At 48.2% G+C, this 17,125-nt stretch overlaps 1 protein-coding gene across 1 annotated transcript in view; it reads left to right on the top strand.

Moving 5' to 3' along the window:
- The window catches only part of DOCK4 (dedicator of cytokinesis 4), a 1,616,764-nt gene that overhangs the window by 870,401 nt on the left and 729,238 nt on the right, over nt 1-17,125 (top strand). Inside the window, exon 24 of the mRNA XM_086919301.1 lies at nt 3,456-3,583. Within this exon, the coding sequence (XP_086775427.1) occupies nt 3,456-3,583 (128 nt within the window). The remainder of the gene's footprint in view (nt 1-3,455; nt 3,584-17,125) is intronic.

The following is a 17,125-nucleotide window of genomic DNA, read 5'->3' as shown; positions in this document are numbered from 1 at the left end:
ATGGGAACAGTCCAGTCCGAACTACAAAAGCCATGTCCTTCCCAGAACGGAATCAAGCATCCGAGGACCGGACCGGTTTCGAGGTAACACCTCTCATCAGCCCGGCTAGCTTGACTCCAGTGGTGTGGAGTGCCTGGGACCCACGTCTGAGCATCCCCAGCGCACTTATGGCGGTAATTGCAAACAAAACAGGTGATGGACAGAATGTGGATCAATGTCACACATTCACCCCAGTCCAAAGATCTGGGCCCAAATCCATCGTTTTTTTGCACTCCACACCACCCTGGGTTAGACAATGGCGATATGCAAATCAACTCTGACCCTGTGCCCCATGGGAACAGTCCAGTCCGAACTACAAAAGCCATGTCCTTCCCAGAACGGAATGAAGCATCCGAGGACCGTACCGGTTTCGAGGTAACACTTCTCATCACCCCGGCTAGCTTGACTCCAGTGGTGTGGAGTGCCTGGGACCCACGTCTGAGCATCCCCAGCGCACTTTTGGCGGTAATTGCAAACAAAACAGGTGATGGACAGAATGTGGATCAATGTCACACATTCACCCCAGTCCAAAGATCTGGGCCCAAATCCATCGTTTTTTTGCACTCCACACCACCCTGGGTTAGACAATGGCGATATGCCAATCAGCTCTGACCCTGTGCCCCATGGGAACAGTCCAGTCCGAACTACAAAAGCCATGTCCTTCCCAGATCGGAATCAAGCATCCGAGGACCGGACCGGTTTCGAGGTAACACCTCTCATCAGCCCGGCTAGCTTGACTCCAGTGGTGTGGAGTGCCTGGGACCCACGTCTGAGCATCCCCAGCGCACTTATGGCGGTAATTGCAAACAAAACAGGTGATGGACAGAATGTGGATCAATGTCACACATTCACCCCAGTCCAAAGATCTGGGCCCAAATCCATCGTTTTTTTGCACTCCACACCACCCTGGGTTAGACAATGGCGATATATGCAAATCAGCTCTGACCCTGTGCCCCATGGGAACAGTCCAGTCCGAACTACAAAAGCCATGTCCTTCCCAGAACGGAATCAAGCATCCGAGGACCGGACCGGTTTCGAGGTAACACCTCTCATCAGCCCGGCTAGCTTGACTCCAGTGGTGTGGAGTGCCTGGGACTAGGCATGAGCGAATTTTGCGGATCTCGCGTTCGCGAATTTTGCGGATTTGCGGATTCGCAATCCGCAAAATCCGCGAATTCCCGCGAATTTGCGGTTTTTTTTTTTTGTGTTCGCCCGTGTTTCTGCCAGTTCGCGAGGATTTTGTACACTTTCGCAAATTGCGAACTTACCTGTCGGGTCGCAAGTTTCGCGAACTTGTTGTTTCTACGTGTCCAGCCTGTTTGGGACACTCTTCTTCATCACTGCCACTCTCTGTCACCACTGCCACTCTCTGACTACTCATGCCACCCTCTGGCCCACCCATGCCACCCTCTGTTTCATCACCACACCCTCTGGTTGTCCAGTGTACATTATTTTCAACAAAGCAAAGCACACCTTCCCTGCCTCAAGTGACCTGAATTAATTTGGGGCTGATTAATGTGTCACAGAATATTTTTTTAGCTGGCACCTGCTTCCTTAGTGCGCCCTGATTAGTGATCTTTTGCACTTGCTAAGTGCTTTCATTGTTGCAAAATTAGTTACAACACCTGCCCTGCCCCAACTGACAATAATGAATTAGGGGCTGATTAATGGATTTTAACTTCCAGCCTGGCTCCTGCTTGTCTCCCTTAGCTGTAATTCAGGACCTTTGTGGCATATGTGTAACTATTCTGAGGTTCAGAGCAGGGTCATATAATAGTTTCAACTGGCAACTGAACTCTGGAGGGGCCCCTCAGGAAGCACTACAGGAAATGGCTACTAATGATGAGCCTGAACTTTTGAACCTGGTAAGTAGTTACTTTCAGTTTTGCTAAGATCGTATTTCTGCAATTTTGCACTTATTCGCGGGGCGCGAACTCACGCGAACAGTGCGAGCAGTGCGAGCAAAATCCGCTGCTCGCGGATTTGCGGATTTTGCGGGAGATTCGCAAATCTCGCGGATTGCGGATTTCCCGAAAATCCGCAAAATCCGCGAGCGGAACGGATTTTCCGCCCACCCCTACCTGGGACCCACGTCTGAGCATCCCCAGCGCACTTATGGCGGTAATTGCAAACAAAACAGGTGATGGACAGAATGTGGATCAATGTCACACATTCACCCCAGTCCAAAGATCTGGGCCCAAATCCATCGTTTTTTTGCACTCCACACCACCCTGGGTTAGACAATGGCGATATGCAAATCAGCTCTGACCCTGTGCCCTATGGGAACAGTCCAGTCCGAACTACAAAAGCCGTTATGGGAAGGACATGGCTTTTGTAGTTCGGACTGGACTGTTCCCATGGGGCACAGGGTCAGAGCTGATTTGCATATCGCCATTGTCTAACCCAGGGTGGTGTGGAGTGCAAAAAACAATGGATTTGGGCCCAGATCTTTGGACTGGGTTGAATGTGTGACATTGATCCACATTCGGTCCATCACCTGTTTTGTTTGCATAAAGAAGTTGTTCAGCAGTGAACCAGTTGTCTGCTTTCTATTTGCTCGTCTTTGTCTGAGTGGGCAGTGGTAGGCCAAGACTTTGACTGCTTGTGTATCCTTGAAGTCTGCGTGGGCATCAGTATAGGAATCAATATTACAAGGAGGAGGATGGAGCGATAGTGTTCCAGTGGGCTAATATAATGTCACAATATACATGTATGGCATTGTACTGGTATCCATTTTGAGTTTCTGTGAATGCTCCCCATCCAGGAACGTGGAGCAAGGAGTCTCTATGGCTACAGAAGTACAAGTAAGTGCACGTGATATTCTATTGTGGACTCTGTCAAGGTTCTTTTCGAATCTGCATTACCGATACGGAATGCCTACCCTCTATACCACAGCTTCTACGCCCTGCCCTAACCGCCAATCAACACCCTAAAAATAAGGCTGTGTATCTAAATAAAGGCTTAACCGCATCCTTAACATTCCAAACGACTCATTCTGTTTTTATTCTTTTTCTTTCCTTGCCTATTTATTTATTGTGTGATGCCTTTGATTAAGAAAATTATGAACATTTTTGAAAAAAAAATAATTTAAAAGGAGGCAACATCTTGTACGAAAGTCCATCCTCAATAAGAAATGCCAGATATCGTTTGACTTTTATACTTAATAGACGAGAACAGTACAAAACATTTGAACTTTTCTAATTTTCCTCATCTATGTGAATTAAAACGTGTTTATTTCCGGTGTATCATAGTTCTCCCGTAAGCATTTCCACGATGTGTTCCATTGCCCGTGACGTCAGCGTGTTGTGCACTGTATGCGAGATTGCACATATATAGATCTCCATGAATGAATGCTCTCTTAAGCTAAAAATACCGCGTGGGCGTGGCTCATCTGTCCCCTCTCTTGTGTTTTTCAGATTCCCGATGTATTCTGCTGCCAGTAGTGTTGCACCACCTCCACATGCACTTGCAGGAGCAGAAAGATCTCGTAATGTGCGCACGTATCCTTAGCAACGTGTTTTGTCTCATCAAGAAAAACAGTACTGTAAGTAAATACAGCCCATTTAGCCTATTGACTGCAGAGTTGACATTTTGCAAGGAAATGTTCATCTTACTGAGGAGAAGCTTCATTCACCACACGTTCTTTTATTTACATTGTATGCCACATTTATAATTCGTATTTCTTAAAAACAGTTAGTTACCGCTTTACGTGGCTAGTATCGGGAGACAAATGTGCTTGGGGAGAAAGGAATTTATCTTGGTAGGGTCATGATGTCACCAATCGTTCCCGCTCTGGGCACCAATTCAAACCGGGCTTTTAGGCCCAGGTCAGAATAAAATGCCAAAGGCTATCTCACTGGGCCTCTGGATTCAAGCTACGGCTGGCTGATGAGGGGTGAAACCCCGAAACCGGTCCCAGGATGCTTGTTTCTGGTCCAGGAATTACCTGGCTTGGCAGTTCGGGCTGGACTGTTCCCATGAGACACAGGGTCAAGACTGATTTGCATATGGCCAGGTCTAAACTGGGGTAGCGTGGTGAACAAAAGAATGATGGATTTAACCCAGATCTCTTGACTGGGGGTGAAAGTTTTGATTTGTTCTGCATTCCGTCCATCAAATGTGTGGCCAAAGGCTATCTCAAAGCATTCCGAACTGGCAGCACACTTCTTACTTAATCAGTCAGTGTACATATACAACAGTGTCACCAAGTTTAGTCCAGTGCACTAAAGTCAACATTCCTGCTCACCTTATAGATATAGGTATCTGCTGGTATTTCTAGAATGAAACACAAAAAAATGCAACACAAAAAAATGATGGAGGGAATGTTGAACATTGTCAAACATTCACCCCCAGTCACAGATGTGGGTTAAATACTTTGTTATTTTGCTCACCACGCCATTCCAATTTTGACCCAGCCATATGCAAATCAGCCTTGACGCTGTTCCGAATGGGAACAGTCCAGCGTGAACTGCCAAACCAGGTCCTCCATGGACCAAAAAACAAGCATCCTCGGGCTGGTCTTGGGACATCACCCCTCATAAGCCAGGCTAGCTTGAAACTGTGGCATAGCAAAACCGGGACCCATGTCTGGACTGGACTGGACTGTTCCCATATGGAAAAGGGTAATGACTGATTTGTATATGGCTGGGTCCAAACTGGGGTGGCATAGTGATCAAAAGAACAATGGATTGAACTCAGATCTGTGACTGGGGGTGAGTGGCTGAAAAGTTTCAGCACTCCGTCCATCTTCTTGTTGTGTATGGTATTTCTAGAATGCAAACCTAGCTGTGGAGAGCAGTGACCTTTCTTTTGAGTACTTTAGTAGTGATCGAATCCTCCCACTGGTGGAACTCGTGAATAGTACCAAATTCTCCTAAGAGTATTTTTCTTTTTTTTCGTAATTGCCAGATATCTGCAGTGCTCTAATTTAACAAAAATGCATATTGTTTGTCATTAGGTGTTCTCCATGCAGCTGTGAATGTAGTTGTCCCCAGGGCAGAAACATGAACCTCTTTGATAAAAGTGGTTAAATATAATCTGTACCGGACAGACTATGCCCTCCCCTGGAGCACAATGTAGTGTGGTTCGGGACTACGCAGCCCCTGTTTTCTTTAGTCTTCCTGCCAATATACCTTCTAGTACTGATGCTTTTTTGTTGCTTCTTCTTGTAAGGCTTTTGGGGCCTTTTTGGGTCTAGAACGCTTATGTGTTTTTTGCTGCATTTATTTGTTGAACTCTCCCAACCTTTTGATATTTGCTTGTGTAAATATGCTTCATAATTACCCTGTCTTGTTAAACCCTATTAAAGATGCATGTCCTGTCTGGCCTTAAAACAGGTGCGAGCTGTTGCCCCATTTTATTCAGTTCTCGGAGCAATTAGGGAAACAGTGCATATGGTTGATCCTCATAGTCCCTCGTAGAATATGACTTGCTCAAATCATGGACTTCATTGGCTCATGCTGTTGAATGAAGCTCACAGACACAGGCGTCACGACTTTGGTTGCTTCAGCAAAGTTGACTCTTTTGGCCTGAGCTGAGCAAAAAGCTGCTCACTCTTTGAGTTCCATAAATGCAATGGCCACCAACAGCTCTAGAGATAGTTTTCACAGTTAAGCCACAGTATGATATTACCCCTCCAAAAGACAGACAAATCCTTTGGTTCCAAAATATTCACTTTATTTGTAACCTCATTTCTCGCTTTCAGTGAAATCTGGATTATTTTATTTTGCCTCCACTCTTTGACGATACTTACGGCTACATGCATAAAGGTACCAACAAATAGAAAGGATTTCACATTGTCTGTAGTCCTGAGATCTAGCAAGATAAATCTTGATAACTCTAGCTAAATCCAGTGTTTGCTATGAATTCTCTTTGGAGAATGAAGGAGAAGGAAAACACGAAGGAATAGTAACCAAGTGTTTTGGGTGGAAGGAGAACAACACATTGGAGGGAACACAGAGGACACGGACAAAAAACTAGTCAGTCTTTAAAGATTTGTAAATACTGGGGTCTAGTTGACCAATAACTCAGTTTCCCTAGTCTACTGGCTGAGGTAATAGCTTTCAGAAAAAACACATAAAGCATTATATGTTTAAGATCAATAACCGAGAGAGGCTGGAAAGGGGCATTTTAAGTTCCTGTCTTTTGCATATGTTAATTTCTATATTTTATATGATCTCACTTTCTAGAAATTCGCAAAACACAAGTATACCTTGACATGGAATCTAATAGAGATATTTGTGCACCTGTTGTAGAGTGGGAATTATTGTCAAATTTCAAAGTGATCCTGGTCCTGATGAAAGGCAAGGACTCCGCTTGGGTCCGGTAATTGGCAGAAACATATTGACCTATTGATGAAGGAGGAATTACGCTCATAGGCATCACAACTGTAATTGTTACCATCTCCTGAGTTCTCTACTGTTAGAAAATGGGTTGTTGATTGACTGGGGTGTGAGTCCAGGTCAAGCAAAAGCCCCAGTCCTTCGCAAGGTGAACCACAAAAAACCTGTGCCTAATCCTGGGTAGCTTAACACAGAAAGCAGTCAGGCTTAATTTAGAGGTAAAGTATTTATGCAGCATACAAACTGTAATAAAGTGAAAACACAACACAAGAAAAGTCCCAAACCAATTTAGAAAAAAAGTAGATTTTAACAAAATAATCTGAAAGAAACACGTAGTGATAGATTCCTTACCTTAGAATTACCCCCAGGAGTCAGACTGGATCCAGAAAGTTTTCGTCAGCAGTACACCTGCACGTCGGTAGGTGTAGTCGTGCGGCTCCACGTTGGCGTCGTCACCAAGATGATGTCGCTGGAGCTACTTAGACGCCCCAACGTGCGCTGACATCAGTTCTTTTTTTTTCCACCTCAGCAAGCGCAGATCCGTGAAGAGCAAGTAACCCCAGTCACTTTTTGACTGAGTTTTTTTTAGGCCTTTTGTCTCAATTCTTTTGAGTCGAACGACTCCTGGTGTCGTAGGGATGCCCTCGCTTTAAGAACTGCGGGGACGGTCACCGCATGATGTCGGTGACGGACCCACACTGCGTGTGTCTCTACTGCCTGGGGCTCGACCACGACTCCAAGTCGTGCCACGACTGCCGGGCCATAGCGCCTAAGACTTTGCAGGAGTGGTCCCGAAAGTTGCTGGAAGTCCGGTAGTCGGCTCTAGGCCGCTCAAGGTCCCAGTCCGGTGGGAGGTTGAGGGACCGGTCGCAGAGCCGTCACCATCGTTCCTCCGTATCGAAGTCTTTGCATTTGGGATCAGGTATGTCGAAGCATTCCTAGAAGAAGTAGTAGAAGCTTTGTCGCTCTTTGACTTTCCGTCGTGCGACGCTGCTGAGCGTGATTGTGGTGCCACCCCCGCTGCTCTGGCGGAGCCTGCAACGTCACCTCTGGCCTACCCGCCCTTTCCGGGTCCATCGGCGACGTCTTCTAAGGTACAAGATTTTCTTGCTACCATGGTCTGACTCTTTGGGCCGTCTGTCCCCGCCGGTGCGCCTACGAGCCCTGCCGGCCCGACTGGGAGTCCTGCCCTTCAATCGGCAGCAGCTTCGGCCCCGGCGCCGCAGGACCTCCGTAGATCCGGCTCGGATCCCGGACGACACCATGTTGACCTTTTAACAACTCCGGTGCCGACCCCTCCTCCGGCACCACCTCCGATGTGGTCTGGTGCCACCACCGACGTCGGCCCCAGTTACAGCCCTGAACCGGACACGTCGCCAGATCGGCGTTTCTCGACGCAGTTTCCAATGCTGATGGGGCCATTTTACCCCTATGTCCATCCTCCTTATTTTCAGCCTGTTTCACAGACTTCAGAGGAAGAAAAGACTGGGAGGGGTCTGAGGACCCTCTCACACAGCAGTGTGACTATGATCTGGACTGGGCAGAGGACTTGGGGGATGCAATTGGTCTTGACACCTCACCTGACCTTTGCATGCTGTCTCCTCCTACCGTGGCTACGGAGGAGGGAACCAGTTACTCAGTGGTGTTGCGTAGGGCGGCAGAGGCCCTCCAACTTGAACTCCCTACAGTGGCTATCAGGATTAACCTCTTGACAGAAGTGCTTCAGCCGGCGGCAACCTCTTCTGAGCCTTTGCTGACTTTTAATGATGCACTTTCGGAAGTTCTTTTGGCATTTGGTCTAGGCCCAACACAGGGGGTCCTTTGGACAGGAACGTGGCCAGACACCATCGCCCAGCTCCGGGTGACCCCCTCTTTCTCTCCCAACACCCCACTCCTGAGACCTTGGTTGTCCAAGCCTCTGCTTCCCAGAACGCGTTCCCTTCCACACCAACAGATAGGGAATCCAAGAAGCTGGAGCAGCTTGGCAAGAAGCTGTTTTCATCTGCCAACTTAGGGCTGTGCTCGGTGAACAATGCATACCTCTTGGGCCATTATTCCCACTCTGTGTGGACACGTTTGCACAGGTGCTGCCCAGCTGACCGGAGGAGGCATGGACAGTGCTCTCCCAAGCTATAGCAGCTGGGAGAGACACGGAAGTTCACCATTCGTTGTGGGCTTGATACTGCTGACTCGCTGGGCAGGGCAATTTCCACGACAGTGGTGCTTCGAGGCCACGCCTGGCTGAGGACAACTCGCTTCTCGGGGGATGTCCAAAACACTCTGATAGACATGCCCTGTGATGGCATTCGCCTTTTTGGCAATAAAGCAGATAGGGCGTTGGAGCGCTTTAAGCACCACGGGCTACGGCCAAGTCCTTGGGCCTGTCGGCCACTCACCCTCCTCCGCCTTCTGCTTTTAGCTCCTTTCGTAGCCACGGAAGGGGTGCTCGACTCATCCTTTTCAGAGCCACAGGCCTGCGCAGCAACATCCTCAGCGCGGCCGCGGATGTGGGATCTGCCGAGGCGGTTCTGGGGGCCAGCAGGCGGGTCAGTCCACCTCCACCCGCGCAGCATCCACCTCAAGGCCTTCATAGTCTGAACTTTCAGGTCCATCTAATGCCAGTGGGCGGCAGCATTCACCATCATCTCCCCCACTGGCGCAACATCACCTCGGACAGGTGGGTGCTGCAAATTGTCCCCTTCGAGACTACCCCTCCAGTCATGCTGCTGCAGTACCACCGCATGTCGGGGGATCATCTTGCGCTTCTTCAGCAGGAAGTTATGGCCCTCTTGGTCAAGGGGGCTATTGAGTGCGTTCCTGGGCCAAAACTAGGTCGTGGTTGTTATTCCCACTACTTTCTGGTCTCCAAAAAGGACAAGGGTCTGCGTCCTATCTTGGACCTCAGGAACGTCAACCGCTTCCTCCGGAAGGAGAAGTTAAAGGTTTTGATGCTTGCTCAGGTCTTGTCTACCCTCGACTCTGGAGACTGGATGGTGGCGTTGGACTTGCAGGATGCATATTTCCACATCCGCATCCTGCCGGCCCACCGGCATTACCGGCATTACCTGCAGTTCACGGTAGGCCATGAGCACTTTCAGTTTACCGTCCTCCCCTTCGGCCTTACCAGCGCCCCTCCGGTGTTCACAAAAGTGATGACAGTGGTCGCAGCTCATCTGCGCAGATCAGGGTTTCCAGTCTTCCCCTATCTCGACGACTGGTTGTTGAAGGCGGGCTTGGCCCAGGCAATCGTCTCCCACCTCCATACTATGGGTGACCTCCTGCATTTGCTGGGGTTCTCCATCAACGTGCTGAAGTCGCACCTGATTCCCTCTCAGAAGTTCCTCTTCATCGGAGTGGTTCTGGACTCGGCGCAGTTTCAGGTTTATCCTCCTGAGCAGCGAGTCTGGGATATTCAGGCTATGATTCCGCTCTTTCAACCTCTATCCTGGGTTTCGGTCAGGATGACCCTCCTGCTCCTGGGCCTGATGGCCTCCTGCATCCTGCTAGTGGATCATGCCAGCTGGCATATGTGGGCTCTGCAGTGGAACCTGAAGTTCCAGTGGGCACAGTATCAGGGCATTCTGTCCGATCACGTCCAGATCTCGGAGGGCACTGCATGACAATTGCAGTGGTGGCTCAAGAATCGCAATAGGGTCAATGGCAGATCCCTCTCCCTTCCTCAACCGGAACACACAGTTGTGACGGACGCATCCCTTCTGGGATGGGCCGGCCACATGGGAGAGGCAGAGATCAGATACCTCAGTTCTCTGGCGGAGTCTGGGCTCCACATCAATCTTCTGGAGCGTCGGGCAATCTGGCTTGCACTGGAGGCATTCCTTTCCTCTGTCCAGGGAAGAGTAGTGCAGGTGTTCACAGACAACACCACCGCCATGTGGCACTGCAACAAACAAGGCGGGGTAGGGTCGCGGACCCTATGTCAGGAGGCTCTGTGCCTCTGGACATGGCTGGATCATCAGGGCATTTTCCTGGTGGTTCAACACCTGCCAGGTTCTCTGAACACCAGGGCGGACAAACTCAGCCACCGGAGATGATGGATCACGAATGGCATCTGAACTCGGATGTGGCGCAAGATCTCTTTTAGCAGTGGGGAGAGCCTTGGTTAGATCTATTCGCCAACTAAGACTCCAGATCAGCCTTCCCTTTTCAAATCCCCTGTTGTAAATAGATTCTTAAAAGGCATTACTCATCTTTTCCCTCCTGTTCCTTTCATAATGCCTCAGTGGGACTTAGACCTGGTTCTGACACATCTGGTATGTGCTCCCTTTGAGCCACTTCACACATTTTCTCTTCATCTTCTCACTTTAAAGACAGCTTTCCTGGTGGGCATCACCTCTGCCAGAAGAGTGAGCGAGCTCCAGGCTCTTTCTTCTAAACCTCCTTTTCTCTCTGTCCATCCGTACAAAGTTGTTTTAAGGACTCGTTCATCTTTTCTGCCTAAGGTTGTCACTGCCTTTCACATCGGGCAGACCATCACTTTGCCCACTTTCTTTCCGCCTCCTCATCCCTCAAAAGAGGAAGAGAGGCTCCACCATCTGGACCCAAAACGTGCGCTCTCCTTCTACCTGAACCGCACACAACAGTTCTGGGTGGATGACCAGCTCTTTGTTGGCTATGTGGGTGTCAAGCGGACCATCTCTCGGTGAGTCGTTATGTGCATAAATGCTTTTATTCTTTGGCTAAAAAGGAGCCTCCGGTGGGACTACGTGCCCATTTTACCATGGCAACGGCAGCCACTACTGACGGGGAGTTCCCTTGCATGACATCTGTCAGGCAGCTACGTGGGCCTCGCTGCACGCGTTTACCAAGCATTACTGCCTGGACGGCCAAGTCGGGAGAGACAGCTTCTTTGGCCGTTCTGTTCTCCAGGATTTTCTGGTGTGATCTTGGTTCGCAGACGCGCCACCAGGGTTGGTATTGCTGGAGTATCTATTCTAAGGTAAGTAATCTATCACTACCTGTTTCTTTCAGATGCACAAGTTACTTACCTTCGGTAACGATATATCTGTTAGAAACATTAGTAGTGATAGATTCCTACCACCCCACCCATCCTCCCCGTTCTGTGAACTGATTTCTATGGTTAGGTCATCTCTTTCAGGACCCTACTTTCAAGGCACAAGTGGTTAGTTTTTTGCATGGCTCTGCGTTCCTGGCACAGAAAGTCATGTACAGAACTGATGTCAGTGCGTTTCTGAGTAGCTCCAGTGACGTCATTGCGGCAACAACGACGCCAATGACGCACGTGGAGCCGCATGATGACGCGTACTGACATGCAGAGATGCTGCTGAGGACAACTTTCCGGATCCATTCTGACGCCTGAGGGTAATTCTAAGGTAAGTAATCTATCACTACTAATGTTTCTTACAGATATATTGTTACCGAAGGTAAGTAACTTGTGCTTTGACATCAAAATACCTATCAGTATAACAGGAGTTATGATTTAAAACATTTTTTTTTTAAATGATGCCTAAAAGATGAAAGCAACGGCCTTGGACATCTAGTCGTGCAAGACTGGGTCAGAGTTGAAAAATATGGCTGAGTGAGATGGAGTAGAAGTCAGATACAAAAAGTGGACTGGGCCAGGTCAGAGCTTACCATTGGACTTAGAAGAAATATTGAGAAAAAGTGTCTCAGAAGGTAAAGTTCTGCAGGGCAAGGCTGCAGGAGGTGTCCGCGAAGTGGGGTTTGTCATCAGATGGACCTGGGTCAAAGCCACAGTGAAGATTTCTAAGCTTGGAATAAGTGGTCGAAATGAAAGTCGAAAATCCAGCGGGACGAAGCAGAGCGCTGTAACCGAAGACAGTTCCACAAGGTCAGATACTCATTTGTTGAAGGACTGCTGAAAAGGATTTGCTGTTGCGGAGGACAATGTAACAGGAGAAGCTGTGATGTCAATCCCACCATTAATGCACCTTGAGCAGATAGGTGAGGAGGGTGGTCCCGTTCTCCTCCAAGTCCTCGGTTTTGGGATCTGGCCATCTCTGCACCAAACATCTAAGACTGGTGGGACTCTATTGGGGGGTCAGGACTCACTCAGGCTTAGTTGAGGTGTGGGTTCAAGATGGTGGGAATATTCCAGCAAATTAGCCCTTGAAGTCACTTCTGGTAGTCCTGGGCGCAGGTGAAGATGCAGGGCTCAACAGCAGAGCTGGCCTCTAACTATTCAAGACAGGCTCCAGGCTAAAGGTAGCAAAGCAGCAGGATAAGAATGGCAGCGCTCCAGCAAAGTGGTAATCCTTCCAGCAGCACAGCTGCTCTTCTTCCTGACGGAGTATCCACAAGTCCAGTGGTGTAATGAAGAGTGGGTCTGAAGATCCTATTTTTATACCCTGATACTTTTCTTCCAGAAGGTGGGAGAAGCTTCTGGAAAGATTCTTTGAAGTACATATAATTTCCTAACTCCCCTACCCTGGCTCCAAGCAGGCTGCAGTGACAATACAGGGTTGTTAAGCCACAGAGCACATGCTACTCAGATGTAAGTGGATTTGTGCTCAGCTCTGCTCCTCTATCCAGCCAGCAGATGGCCCTTTGAGGAACACCTAATCCCTCTAAAGTGGGACTGTTTGGGTGGAATTCACAAAGTCTAACCGTCAGTTACACCTAGTTTTGTAACCCACGACAGCCTGCAGGCACAATGGGCTATGGGCAGTAAATGCTAACTTTATAAAGTAAACACAAGGAGATGATGGACGGAACACTGAAACTTTTCAGACACTCACCCCTCAGTTACAGATATGGATTGAATCCATGATCATTCTCACTTCGCCACCTCAGTTCAGACCCAGCTATATGCAAATCAGTCTTGACCCTGTGCCTCATGGGAACAGTCCAGCCCGAACTGCCAAGCCAGGTCTTCTCTGAACCGGAAACAAGCATCCTAGGACCGGTTTCGGGGTCACACCCCTCATCAGTGAGGCTAGCTTGAATCCAGTGGCACAATGAGCAAGGGATCCACATCTGGACATACCCTGCCAACTTAGGGCGAACAGAGCAAACACAAGGAGATGATGGAGAGGGCGCTGAAACGTTTCAGACACTCACCCCCAGTCACACATCTGGGTTAAATCCATCATCGTTCGTTATCTCACTTCGCCACCTCACTTCAGACCCAGCTATATACAAATCAGTCTTGGCTCTGTGCCAAATAGGAACAGTCCAGCTGGAACCGCCAAGCTAGGTATTCCCTGAACCAGAAACGAGCATCCTGGGACTGGTTTCGGGATCACACCCCTCATTAACCAGGCTAGCTTGAATCCAGTGGCAAAGTAAGCAAGGGACCCACATCTGGGCATACCCTGCCAACTTAGGGCGAACAAAGCAAACACAAGGAGATGATGGGTGGAGCACTGAAACTTTTCAGACACTCGTCCCCAGTCACAGATCTGGGTTGAATTCATCATCGTTCTTTTGCTCACTTCGCCACCTCAGTTCAGACCCAGCTATATGCAAGTCAGTCTTGACCCTGTGCCTCTTGGGAGCAGCCAGTCCAAACTGCTAAGTCAGGTCTTCCCTGAACCGGAAACAAGCTTCCTGGGACCTGTTTCGGGGTCGCGCCTCATCAGCCAAGCTAGCTTGAATCCAGTGGCAAAGTGAGCAAGGGACCCACGTCTGTGCATATCCTGCCAACTTAGGGCAAACAAAGCACACACAAGGAGATGATGGATGGAGCGCTGAAACTTTTCAGACACTCACCCCCAGTCACAGATCTGGGTTGAATCCATCATCATTCTTTAGCTCACTTCCCATCTCAGTTCAGACCCAGCTATATGTAAATCAGTCTTGACCCTGTTCCTAATGGGAACAATCCAGCCCGGACTGCCAAGCCAGGTCTTCCTTGAACCGGTATCAAGCATCCTAGGACCTGTTTCAATGTCCACCTCTCATCAGCCAGCCTAGCTTGAATCCAGTGGCAAAATGAGCAAGGGCCCCACGTCTGGACATACCCTGCCAAATTATGGTGAACAAAGCAAACACATGGAGTATGCCTAGATGTGGGTCCCGTGCTCTCTATGCCACTGAAGTCAAGCTATCCTGACTGATGAGTGGTGAAACCCTAAAACCGGTCCTAGGATGCTTCTTTCCAGTCCAGGGAGGACTTGGTCTGGCAGGTCGGGCTGATATGCATATGGCTGGGTTCAAACCGGAATGGCATGGTGAGCAAAATAACGATGGATTTAGGCGCAGATCTCTGTACCGGGGTGAATGTATGACATTTTCCATTCTGTCCATCAAGTGTTGTTTCTGCATTTGTTACCCCGATTTGGACGGGTATGCCTAGACGTGGGTCTCATGCTCTTCATGCCACTGGAGTAAAGCTATCCTGACTGATGAGGGGTGAAACCCCAACACCGGTCCTAGGATGCTTGTTTCCAGTCCAGGGAGGACCTGGCCTGGCAGTTCGAGTTAGACTGTTCTCAATGGGCACATAGTCCAGACTGATTTGCATATGACTGGCTTCAGACTGGAATGGCATGGTGAGCAAAAGAACGATGGATTTAGGCCCAGATCTCTGTACTGGGGTGAATGTATGACACTGTTCTGCATTCTATCCATCAGTTGTTGTTTTTGTATTTGTTATCCCGAGTGGGACGATTATGCCTAGACGTGGGTCCTGTGCTCTCCATGCCACTGGAGTCAAGCTATCCTGGCTGATGAGGGTGAAGCCCTGAAACTGTTCCTAGGGTCTCTGTATTGGAGTGAATGTATGACATTGTTCTGCATTCTGTCCATCAATTGTCGTTTCTAACATTATAAACTGGCATTTTCAAAATTGTAATGAAAAATCTGACTGTACCATTAAAGGTGTTTCATCATTAAAATTTCATCGGTACTAAACATGAAAGATCTACCTTCTTCCAGTGAGGAATTGCAGTTCATTAAATGTAATAAGGAATTCCCAATGTTATCTTATGGGAAGGTTAGGCCTCACAGTAGTGAAAAATTAATTTAGGAGTGTTTCACTACCAGGACATGTAAAACTTAAAAAGTACATGCCCAACCTTTTAATTACACAGCACCCTGCCCTATGAGCTACCTAGGGTGACATATACGTAATAAAAGGGGAGCTTAAGGCTTGCCAAGGGGGTTTCAATGCCAAGTTGTCATGGCAGTTTAAAACTGCTCCAGGCTGCAATGACAGGCCTGGGACTTGTTTTGAAGTGCCTCTTAGGTGGGTGACACGATGAGTGCTGCAGGCTCATTGTCGCTTTTAATTTACAGGCCCTATACAAGGGACGTATAAGTAAATTAATTATGCCAGTTGGGTATTTGACAACCAAACCATGTTTAGGAAAGTGAGCAAAATCACTTTAGCCCTGGTTAACAGTTAACAGTGGTACAGTGCACAGAGTAATATAGCCAACAAAAAGTTCTGCAAAAAGTGAAGGGAAAAGGCAAAATGTTTGGGGGTGAATGTGCAGAGAGGGCCAGGTCCAACAGCTTCTATTTAATGACTCCTTTTGAGAAGCTTGAAACCTTGGAGATTTTAAGTCCAATATTTGGGATCCCCAGACTAATGTTACACTCCATAAAATTACTCACTATAATTTTAGTGAGCCTATTAGTCGCTATAATCATTTCTGACAAACGAGACAGCCCTAATGAAGAATGACACCTAGGGCATGATTACGAGTTTGGCAGTCCTAACCCATAGTGGCGGTCCGACCACAGCCACACTGTGGGACCACCTGCACTACTCCGACTGCGACGGTCGGTCTGTCACAAGAATGCCGGCACCGCCAGGAGCAAGGATCCTACTGGGCCAGTGGTCTGCAACCCGCTGTAATTTGCTGGTGGTGCTGCTGCCGGCACCGCTGAGCATATTAGAAGTTGCATTTTAATTGCCCTTTTCATGGCAGTGATCCCGCCATGAAAGGGGTGGTGTAAAGGCAACAAAGGGGCTCTAATAAGGCCCCCTGCCGGAAATGGACATGGGGTCCATGCAGGGAGGTGGGGGCACATGTGGTGGCCCCCTGTATTTGCACCCCCACCGTACTGCACGGTGTTGCATGAATTCCACACCGTGCAGGAACGTGCAGTCAGCTGTCTGACTGTGTGTGGTCTGCATTATAGGCTCTTCTATGATCCTTACAGACCACTGCAGTCAGACCACTCCAACACCAACTGCCGGACTAGAATTTAGTTCCTGATCTGGTGGGTGGTCGCACCACCAGTTTGGCAGTCCTACAGCAGACGATGGAGAACTGCCGCTGCTATAGGACCGCCAAACTCGTAATCAGTCCCCTAGGCTGGTGTGTAAGGGCTTGCCTAACAATTTTTTTAAAATATCCTCAGACCATTTAAAATGTGTACTCTTGACAGATGATGTGTCCCCGTATGCTATGGATCATTTCCTTTAGAATTCATTTCACTTGGTCGGGATTGTTTTTGTTTGATAAGTGTAGTGATAGGGAAGATGCCCAGTCAACGGATTGTGTATCAAAATGTACATTTTGATACACAATCCGTTGATTGGGCATTGGTGAAAGAAAGCTAATTATAAATTGCATATTTCCGTGCCTGTGATATGACGTTATGACGGAGGTGTAAATTGTCAAGACCAATTCTTTCTGTCTAGCTTTGATTGTTTCACTCTTTATCTGTTTTCATGCTTACTGTGATCAATCTTTTTAATGAATTGTGTTTTTATTAACTTTTGTGTTATCAAATGTATGGATTCATGGGCTTTTTTAATGTGAAATTTGGTATACAAACAAACAATAAATATA

Source organism: Lissotriton vulgaris, chromosome 1_1 (assembly GCF_964263255.1).
Source record: "Lissotriton vulgaris chromosome 1_1, aLisVul1.2, whole genome shotgun sequence".
Classification (NCBI taxonomy): Eukaryota; Metazoa; Chordata; class Amphibia; order Caudata; family Salamandridae; genus Lissotriton; species Lissotriton vulgaris.
Note: the sequence above shows the minus strand (reverse complement) of the source record. Positions and strands in the feature narration are given on the sequence as shown.